Below are 10990 nucleotides of genomic sequence, written 5' to 3' on the forward strand. Positions count from 1 at the left end.
CCAATTCCTCACTCCGTAGCCTGTTTTGAAAGCATGTGAAGATTAGAATAGATTAGATTCAACTTTATTGTCATTACACATGTACAAGTACAAGTACAAGGCAACGAAATGAAGTGAATGTATAACAATAGATTAAAAAGATCTTTTTGGGTTATTATAAACATCAAAAATTAACACAGGACCAACAATGCCAATTTCAGATTGGGTGGATAATACAACAAAAGTTTTTAACAGCATATGACCTTGGAAAAAGTCATCTTTTAAAGGGTTTTACTGACACTGTAGCAGATCATTGTAGATAATTAATCAACTAATTATTTACATCCCTTCCAAAATACAAATAACTCATTGCTACAACGACCAATTGTTACTGTGTATAATAGAATTCATCTTTACAGTCACCATTATATTTTTTTCTACACTTCTAAGCAGACATCTACACTTTTTTTTAATTTATATCCATAGTAGGTGTCTGAGAATAGATTTTAATTTTAGAAGCCCCAGAGGCAAAAAAAAACAAAACAGTTCATTAGGTTATTTTTCAGGAGCTTTTTAAAGATATGATTTTCTTCCACAATAGGACTATACTACTGATATTCTCAAGAGAAAGTTGAAGATGTCAAAGAAAACAAGTATGGCAGATAAACTAAAGGTTCATGTCTTTTTGGGAGCACCCAATCCCCAATCACTGTCTGAAAATGCCATGGATAAAAGTACTAATCAGTGGAGGACTTCAGAGTTTAGCTGGATTCAAGGAAAGCTAAGGCCCAGGAAGGATGTCACTGAGGGCCATATACATAGTCAAGTTGCTCTTGAGGCCATTAATAGCCCGAATCCAGTTACTGCTCAGGAGAAGCATAGCTTCACAGTTTCTCAAGAGGGAAATGGGACACTGTCTGAAGATGATATTACACCCTCGATTAGTCAGTCCTGTTTGGGTAAACATGCACCTGAAGAGGATGACATGAGCCCCAGACTGGTTACTGAATATCTAGACAGCTGCTTCCCCTCCCAACAAGCTGAACCAAGATTTGACTCTGAACCAAGTCCTGCCATATCTGCAAAGACAGAATATCTAACCACCTGGACCAAGACACAAGGGTTGCTCCTGAAACCTGGAGTGGTTAGGGAGCAGGGCTCTTGCTCATTCGGCACACTTGGATCTCCCCAAACACCACCAAAACACACTCCCTCAGTCTCCTTGGGCTCTCCAGAGCTCTACAGCCCAGAGGTCAGTCCAGGAGATAGAGGCTTTGGAGGAACCCTGCAAGGGTCAGCAGAGCTTTATGAGAGTCTGAGCCAAAGGCTGCAGGAAGGAGGTGTGATTTTGTTACGTACTCCTGAAGGTCTATTGTGCTCTCAGGCCAGTGCAGTGGAGCAAGAGGACAATGTATTCCAGTTTGGCTCTCTGAACAAATCTGTGGAAACCTCACCTACTCCCAGCACCTCAAAACGGCCTAAGCTCTCAACAGCTACAGCTTGGAGGCAGCAGAGAACTGGACAAGAAAACACCCTCCGACTTCATGGTCCAACCACACTGCTCTCAAGGTGCATCAGTCATGGAGCGAGTTACTCCATCTTGGTTGCTGTGGTGCACCCATGCCATGTGAAAGAGATCAGCGTGAAGTCTGGAGCATCAGCCGGATCCAGTGTTCCGCTGGCTACGTTGATTGTCACTGACCAGTCAGGAGTGGAGATGAAGGTGGTGCTGTGGAGGGCAGCAGCATTCTGGGCACTGACAGTCTATCCAGGAGACATATTGCTCGTCACAGGTGAGGTGTATCTAACAATTTAAGAAAAATATTTTCAGAGAAGAGCATAAGTCTGACATTTTATCACAATCACTATAAAATGCTAAGAGATGCTAAGAGATACATGCTGTAAAGAAAGGAAAACTTGAATTAATAAGACTATATGAATTTTCATATGCCTTTAAGTATTTAAATCTATTTTGTTGCACATTTTCCTTTAAACTCAACCCACAAAGCAATTAAACATAGTTTTGATCTTAGCGGTTGGAGTTGATTGGGTGGAAGTAGAAAGCCTTTTAGAGTCATTAGATGCAGTTGCAATGAGTTCTTTCACTTAATACATTAAACATTACATATAAGTTGCAAGCCAATTTAAAAAGTGTAAGATCTAGATTATAGTCCTCTCTCTCTCTCTCTCTCTCTCTCTCTCTCTCTCATTACAGTATGATAGTGTGGACATTCTTAGTGCAGCTTTAATGCCTTTAAAGCAGGAGGTGGTGCTATTACTGAATGTTAACTACACACATTTTAATTTTTTCATTGCAAGATTTCCATTTGGTTTGGAGAGGCTGAATAAGCTGTCATTATTATTGTTGTTGTTTTCCTTTCAGAGTCAAAGTTAATGTTGGCTAGGTTCTAAGTGAGTTTAAACGTTCATTATATGATGTGTTATGAAATAACCCCACTGTTTTCTCGTGTGATGTGGAAAGAGTTCAGGTTTGCTAAGTTTGCAGTCATGTAAAGCTGTGGTTTTCTCCACTCCCACTTAGCAGGGTGTATTTCATTGACAGGTGTGACAGTGCACGTGGATAAATGGCGAGGAGAAACTGTACTACAGTCATCCTATATGAGCCAACTACTGAACCTGGGCCAGATCACGCTAGGCCATAATCCAGAAGGTAGCAGTGTTTTTCTGAAAAACAAAAAAAATACATAAATAAATAAACAGTGCTCCACAATAATTTGGACTAGAACCTATCTCTCTCATCATCACCACTTTTCTCAATAAATTATATTAAATTGCTCCAAATTGATAAATTCTCATGTGCCTGTCCTATTTCTGAACACTTCAGCTCCACAAAATGTAAACATCCAGACTCTTAGAGCTCTGTGTACTCATCTCTATGAGAAGCGCCCTCTGCTGGTGTCTCTGCCTCCTCGCACCACGCCGAACCTGCAGTCGATCCCCTTCGTCCGCTTTGGGTCTCTGCGACCTGACACCCTCGTTCATGCGCTGTTAAGAGTCAAACACACCAGGATGATTTCAGGTAACTCCCTCACTTCACATGCACAGAAGTACAGGATTAATTATTAGACTAATTCTACTGTACTTTCCAGCTCTCCTAATTATGTTGATCTTGCAGTTTTCACTCTGAAAATGTACTTCTGGTTTGTAGGCTTTTTAGGTGCAAATACTGTCAACTGTCCAGTTAAAGACCAGGGGAAATTTTCTCTATTTTTCAACTATCCAGTTTCGACAAGACTGCCCATGAAAGCCTCAGGTTCTTGTTCTTGGCTGAAAGGAGTGCAGCCCAGTCTGGATTTCTGCTATTGTAGTTCATCATCTAAAAGTTTAATGTTTTGTGCATGCTGAGATGATTTTCTGCTCATCAGATCTGTAAAGAGTGATTATTTGAGTTACTATATCCTTCATAGGAGCTTGAAAGACCTGGCTATTTTCGTCTGACCTCTCTGTTCAACTAGATGTTTTCTCTCATTCAGAGTTCTTAGTGTTTTGCACTATTGTTTATGAACTAAACAATAAAATTTATTGTCTATAATCTATCACAGGGGACATGGTAGCTTAGTGATTAAGGTGCTGGACTACTGATCGGAAGTTTTTAAGTTCAAATCCCAGGTCCACTGAGCTGCCGCTGCTGGGCCCTTGATCAAGGCCCTTAACCCTCAATTGTTAGGAGAAGGGCGTCTGCCAAATGCCATAAATGTAGATGTTATCTGTACTGACTGTCTGTGAAAATCCCAGGAGATTCCCAACAGTTTCTGAAAAGCTTAAACCAGCCACTCTGATACTGAAGCTTTCCATCAGGTCTGGAGTCTATATTCTCTATGTTTATGTTGTATATGTTTGAAATGTTGATACAAAGATGCATTAAAAATTTTGTGCAGCTAATATTCTTTTACTTTAGGCTTTAATTTTATTCCAACTAACTCTATCCTCGCCATCCTCTTCTCTCTCACCAATTACCTCCATGTCCTCATTTAACAAATCCATATATCTCCTCTTTGGCCTTCCTCTTGACCTCTTACCTGGCAGCTCCATCTCCAACATCCTTCTACCAATATAAGCATCTATCTCCTCTCTACATGTCCAAACCATTTCAATATAGCCTCTCTGTCCTTGTCCCCAAAACAGCCAACCTGAGCTGTCCCTCCGATGTGCTCATTCCTAATCCTGTCCATCCTCGTCCCTCCTAAAGACTCCTAACCTCAACATCATCTCTGCTACCTCCATCTCTGCCTCATGACTTTTCCTCACTGCTACAGTCTCTAACCCATACAGCAGAGCTGCTCTCACTACTGTCTTGTACACCTTGCCTTGATTCTTGCTGACACTTTTCTCCACCCACTCCAACCCTCCTGCACTCACATTTTCAGCTTTACTTGTAATTAAATTTGTACTTGTAAGTTTTTTCAGAATTTCAATGCTCTTTCATCTCAATTTGAGTACTAATAGCTGGAATTTCAAAACATTAACATCAGTGATACATTGCTAATGTATAACTAAATACATTTTTTTTATTTTGTGTGTGTGTGTGTGTTTGCTGCTGTAGACTGGCGCAGTGAAGCCGAAGGCGTGTCCCGGAAAGGCAGCGTGCCCAAAGCTGTGCTAACAGTAGAACAGGGAGACGGCAGACAAGGAGCCGTTGTTTTATGGGGAACTGCTCTCACATGGCTACAGCACATACACACCAACAAGGGTAAAGCACGTGCTAAAGGAATTCTACTGAATTTTACTATAGGTACCAGGGTTGGGAATCTCCAGTGACATCATGATGTAGACATATTTACATCATTTTTACATGATATTTATGTTTACATCATAAATATTTAAATATTTACATATTTATTTATAAAGAGCCTTTAAGTGATTTTAAGTGATCTTTGCAGTAAGAATAGTTGACTTTTATCGCACTGTCTGGTTTTGAGCAGATTGACTAATTCATTTATTTATTATAAACATTCTTTATCATTCTATTAATCCACATTTTAATGAAGGTCTTTAAGCTGCCTGATTTAAAGCTATTGAAACATTTCTTAAATTTTTGACTCAATGTCACTTGATTTAGAAAAATCTAATTTTTAAATAAATGCCATGTAATTATTGCATAATTGTTTTTGTTGTCTTTGAGGGTTTTTTGTTGTTGTTTTTCATTTTTTTAATTTCATTGGTATATACCAGAGGCCTCTTCCCAGAAATGATATAACGTAAAAAAATGAATGTTTCAGCTACTTATTAGTCAGACTGTCACTAAATGTCAGATGTCTTGAAACTACATGACAGATTGATGTAGTAGTTAGTATTCAGTGACAGGAACATATCTAGTAATTTATAGGGATGTGGTCAACTGTGTGTATTTACTGTTGCTTGAAGGTGAGATGTATTTGCATATAGAGACAACTAATATCAGGAACAGAACTAGCACTGTTATTTACTGTGAGTTGTAAAATCTAAAAGTTACCAAACGAATCTAATATTGTCTTCTTAAGAAAAGTTCAAGTTTATGCAATTTAATTGTATAGTGTATAGTGATTTTGCTCAAAATTCATTTCAAGTAATCTGATCCAAATTTCTGATTTTCTCTCAAGAATAGTTGGTACTATTTGCTTAAAACTATTTGCCTAAGCTGTGATTATGATGTTATGTGCATCAGTGAGAAACCATAAACCATTCAAAAATAACAGTTTTTCCCCTAATTAATTTTTTCCAACATTGTATTATCACCTACTTTTTTCACCTCTAAATGTTCAGTATGCAGTGGATGGTTAACGCAATAAATATCATCCTCTTGTCTTTTTCATTTTTTCATTCCTCTTGCTGCTTTTGTTGCTTTTCCATAAACATTTACAAAATTCACACACTTACCTAAAATGTTTCATTGCTTTTTTTCAGATGCAGTTTGGGAATTGCGGTTGCTGTTGGTGAAACAGGATGTGTCTTCAGGCCTTCTAGAGCTTCACTCCACACCATGGAGCTCATTCCAAGCTCTGCTCCCAAGTAACCCACGATACAAAGAGTTCTGCAGCACAGTCACATCACACCGTGGCAACAGCACCAGCTTTGAGATTGACCTACCCACACTCCTGTCTCAGAAATACACAGGTGAAAGGTGTCTTCATAGAACAAATATCAAAAAAGCATTCTCGAATGATTACTGATCGCTTTGAGATCCTTATCCATTAGGTGACGTAGAGCTGAGAGTTCAAATCATAGTATTCCAGTTCCACAGCACTCCTTCCCAGGATGCAGTGCTGCTCATAGATGGAGAGACGCCTCTGGAAAGGATCCTGGACATTGTGTCTGGTGACATCACTTTCACTGGATGTGGCCTGTGCTGTGCTGAGTTAGACACAGACGAGAACGGCATCTACAGGCCGTGCTACCCGTGCCTGCCTCATACGGGAGTACGGCGTTACTACAGGTAACGATCTCAAACTCACTGGCAGCATTTAGCTCCTGTATGGTGCTGGGAGGATCACAACAATCTGATCCGGCATTTTAGACACAGAACCTATAGGTTTACATTCTCTGTATACCTCAGTATGTGTTTTTTTTCATATATTCCATTACTCAGCATGTTTACATTCTGTTGCACTTTATATCAATTCAGGTAAATCAGAGAGACGCATCACACTGATTTACAATTTAACCTTGTTAACTTAAGTACACAAAAAAGTTCACAAGATGGAAAATAACATTGTTTCATGGTATTTTTGTCAAAATAAATTATTTTAGTATGCCTTTTTAAACTACAGCAGCCATCTGAATAATTGGCAAACATTTAGGCTGCGTTCTAATGAGAATAATGACATTTTTTAGATTGTCGGGTGTGAAATCTGGTGTATGTGTTGTCAGCGCAATACGAATACAGCGGTGCAGGTGCTGGGCTGCGAGGGATGTGTGATTTACTAGTTTTAATGTTATTCATTTGTGAGAACGATTAACTTTCGTGCTGAATGGAACAGACGCTTGTCACTTGATAACCGTAGGGTCCGCTGTCCAACTGAACTAAATTTATTCTAGAGATGTCGGTTTCACACTAGACTACTTGAAGGGCCGGAACAAATTACCTTGGGAATAGCTCGGTTATACAAATTACCTAGTGAATAGCTCGGTTATATATTATTGCTGTTTATTATATACAAATACCCTCTCATTTTATACAAATCACTATGTACACATCATTTACAGTAACTGACTTATTTATTACTTTTTTTTTATATTTCAATTCTTAAAATTGAAGCTTACAGCAAATTATGTTTTTTTTAATACATTTTTAATAACTTGGTAATAATAGGGTAAAACAACGGTTAAATACTAAATACTAAAACCATATTGCTTTATATATATTTTTCCATCCTTACTAACCAATGCCGTCAGAGTTCAAATAAAAGCCACCTTGTGTTTCCAGGCCTGTAGTTCTGACTGTGAGAGAGGGACAGAGTCAGGTCTGTGTCCATGTTCCACCTACACTTGTGCAGAAGATCCTGCTTAACACTCCACCAGACAAGCTTAACAAGTCTGTAGGTGAGATCTGAAAAATCCACATTTTTGTTCCTCTTCATCGTCCTTCGACAGAATGTATTCCATATTCACACCAGTCATTGATTATTATAAGTGTTTCTCAATTCTCTTTTATCCCGAAGCTCCTGAGTCAGAGGAGAGATTTATTCAGGTTGTGGCTAAGAGGATCCACTCCATCCTGTCCACTCCAAGGTCCAGGTTTCATCTCACCATCCACAGTCATTTTGACTGTGATGAAAACAGCATTCCTATTATACAGAATTTCTTACTCTTAGATTTTATATCACATGAAGCTTGAAGCAATAAACAGTGCGCTGTTATACTTACTGATTTGCCTTATGTACAGTTCCTGTCAACTCAGACATGGAATAATTGTAATAAGTAAAGACAGTATGGATCTAAATTATTTTTTGTGTCTATGTAAGTATAAATTGTAAAAGCACCAATTAACATATTAATCTGTATATATTTTATACACTGTATAAATTATTGTAACCAATAAATTAGTTCTGCATTTGCAATGTTTGAAGAAATTCTTTAAGTCTCTCAAACACTCGAAACTCCAAATAGGAGTCCTACATTTCTGTAATATCTGGACTTTCATATTACTGTCTCAGAAAGGTGCGGTTTTTCATTGTTAGTACCATTTCAACACACAATGAAGCACTTAAACACTAGATTTGGACATTAGATCAGAATCTGCATTTAAAAAAAATCTACATTCTACATGTATGAAATATATAGTGTGTGTTAACCACATAGGATTTAATACCCTGGTTAAATTTCACATTAAAAAAAAATCATGTTAACCCACAGCACTGTTGTGTTCTCAAATCCGCTGGATTAGAAGAAGATTTCCTAAAACAGCAGGTCTGACAGTAGTGCTGGCTGAAATTCACAACACTGGTAAATATTATTGTGCTTATTGTAATACGTTACTGTTTCTATAGTAATAACCCACTCACATGGACTTGTGTGGTTAACATGCTGTATAACCAGGTAAAAAGCACATAATCATTGATAAAGTGGCCATTTTTTCTCTACTGAGACCTTTATTACAGTCATAGGTAAATAAATTCCTTTGATTTCCAGGAAATACACAAGAATGGCTTCAGAACAGATTTATTTGCATTTTCTCAGTAACCTGAGAAGAGAAATGACATTTTTTTGTCTTGCTAACTTAAAGAGAGAATCAGTTTATAGCTGCTATAATGTAAGTGGCTTAGTGGTTAGCACGTTCGCCTCACACCTCCAGGGTCGGGGTTCGATTCCCGCCTCCGCCTTGTGTGTGTGGAGTTTGCATGTTCTCCCCGTGCCTCGGGGGTTTCCTCCGGGTACTCCGGTTTCCTCCCCCGGTCCAAAGACATGCATGGTAGGTTGATTGGTATCTCTGGAAAAATTGTCCGTAGTGTGTGATTGCGTGAGTGAATGAGAGTGTGTGTGCCCTGTGATGGGTTGGCACTCCGTCCAGGGTGTATCCTGCCTTGATGCCCAATGACGCCTGAGATAGGCACAGGCTCCCCGTGACCCAAGGTAGTTCGGATAAGCGGTAGAAAATGAATGAATGAATGAATGGATACAATGTAAAATCAGTTGAGCTCCTCCCTTCTGGCAGGCGCTACAGAACATTGTTTACCAAAACTGCCAGACACAACAACAATTTTTTTCATCAGGAAATCACCCTGATTAAGAACTCACAATAATTATATTCCCTGCTTCATATCTATAAGTACTGCATTATCAGAAATGTCAGTCATCACATCATCCGTATACGTTACACACTACTGCTGCTGCATATTGTACAAAAAACATAATATTGCACAATACGGTTATTTGCACTACCATGCACTCTCACACTTTATGTACATAACTGATCAGTCATATATTCTGTATAGATATATATATTACTTGTACTGTCTATATTGTATATTTTTTCTTGTCTTGTATAGTTAGTTATGTCTGTACTTTTGAGAGTCACAAACAGCTGGAACCAAATTCCTTGTGTGCGCCAACACACTTGGCCAATAAACCTGATTCTGATTTCCTTTTTTTGAATTTCTGGTTTAGGTAAAGATGTCTATAAAAACTAAGTATAACAAAGGATTGAGGCCCTTCCTCTCTGAAATATCTTGAAGACAGCAGTACAATAAATTGCAAACTCTTTACTCTTGTCTGTGCCTACCAGTATGGTATTTTCTCAAAGCCCCCACTACATATGGTAAAGGCATCACACCTATTGTTGTGTTTTATTCCCTATTTTATGCTAGAGCAACACAGACATGGATTCACTCACTCACTCATCTCACTCACTCATCTTCTACCACTTATCCGAACTACCTCGGGTCACGGGGAGCCTGTGCCTATCTCAGGCGTCATCGGGCATCAAGGCAGGATACACCCTGGACGGAGTGCCAACCCATCGCAGGGCACACACACACTCATTCACTCACGCAATCACACACTACGGACAATTTTCCAGAGATGCCAATCAACCTACCATGCATGTCTTTGGACTGGGGGAGGAAACCGGAGTACCCGGAGGAAACCCCCGAGGCACGGGGAGAACATGCAAACTCCACACACACAAGGCGGAGGCGGGAATCGAACCCCCAACCCTGGAGGTGTGAGGCGAACGTGCTAACCACTAAGCCACCGTGCCTGACATGGATTCAAACCTTGATTTTTATTTTTTCATCTTAAAATATTAGTCATCTGTCTATTTTGTAGAATAATTAATGTCCCTGCTTTTAACGTTTAGTTGTATGGTTGGTGGTCTGTATTGAGTTCTTGATATTAAAATGAATATAGTGGACAATTGGGTAGAAAGTTGTCCAAAATCTTTTTGGACACTCAGTAAAAAGTCTGAATATGTGTTAATCTGGCAGTATGGACATGGGGCCTAAATCAACATTTATAAATGTTGCCTCTAGTAATTATGACCTTGCTGAGCAAATTCATTTCCCCCCAACACTGTATACAGAAAATAAGAAGTCTTGCTCAAATTGCACTAGAATTTCCATTATACACACAAAAAATTATAAATGAAAATATTATTGCTGGTCAATAATAGAGTCAAGATACTTTGAACATTACCAGAGAGGTGCCATTAATAATGTGTCATTAACACATGTGGTACTGTAGGTATCTTCCTTTAATCTAAGATAATTTCCTTAGATTTGCTTCTATATATTATGTGTTTGTCATCAACTATAAAAAGAAACAATTTCCTCTTTGTATACAAGACCTTTAGCACACAATTTTGAGAAACTCTAATCTTTCAGATAAATGTAAAACATTAACACATCAATAAAACATTATGCTATTCAAGTCTGAAATATGATCATTAAAATATGTAAAAAAAATTCTCTTTGTGTTCATTTTGTGAATCCATTAAACATCTAATGATTTTTCACAAGTCATCCATTGTCCATCATAGGTTATGAAAAATGTAGATCTTACTGTCCTATGACATTTA

At 38.5% G+C, this 10990-nt stretch overlaps 1 protein-coding gene across 2 annotated transcripts; it reads left to right on the top strand.

Annotated features, from left to right (window-relative positions):
- Window positions 1-570: 570 nt before the first annotated feature.
- shld2 (shieldin complex subunit 2) lies at window positions 571-8036 on the top strand. Of its 2 annotated transcripts, none has more exons than XM_060872862.1 (8): window positions 571-1772; window positions 2543-2650; window positions 2825-3019; window positions 4544-4690; window positions 5884-6093; window positions 6175-6412; window positions 7403-7514; window positions 7638-8036. In XM_060872862.1, exons 1-8 carry the CDS (start codon window positions 617-619, stop codon window positions 7788-7790), a joined length of 2319 nt encoding a protein of 772 aa, XP_060728845.1. In that variant the 5' UTR covers window positions 571-616; the 3' UTR covers window positions 7791-8036. The 2 variants fall into 2 exon arrangements, with proteins under 2 accessions (XP_060728845.1, XP_060728844.1); XM_060872861.1 differs by having other exon boundaries at window positions 572-1772; window positions 7403-7518.
- Window positions 8037-10990: the final 2954 nt, after the last annotated feature.

This window comes from Tachysurus vachellii, chromosome 6 (assembly GCF_030014155.1).
Source record: "Tachysurus vachellii isolate PV-2020 chromosome 6, HZAU_Pvac_v1, whole genome shotgun sequence".
NCBI lineage: Eukaryota > Metazoa > Chordata > Actinopteri > Siluriformes > Bagridae > Tachysurus > Tachysurus vachellii.

What these genes read in the sequence shown, in the direction of transcription:
- shld2 (XM_060872861.1), top strand. Translation starts at nt 617, where the DNA reads ATGTCAAAGAAAACAAGTATGGCAGATAAACTAAAGGTTCATGTCTTT. An exon ending in GCTAGGCCATAATCCAGAAG is followed by an intron (nt 2,651 to 2,824) that starts GTAGCAGTGTTT and finishes TGAACACTTCAG; the next exon opens with CTCCACAAAATGTAAACATC. An exon ending in CAAGCTTAACAAGTCTGTAG is followed by an intron (nt 7,519 to 7,637) that starts GTGAGATCTGAA and finishes TTTATCCCGAAG; the next exon opens with CTCCTGAGTCAGAGGAGAGA.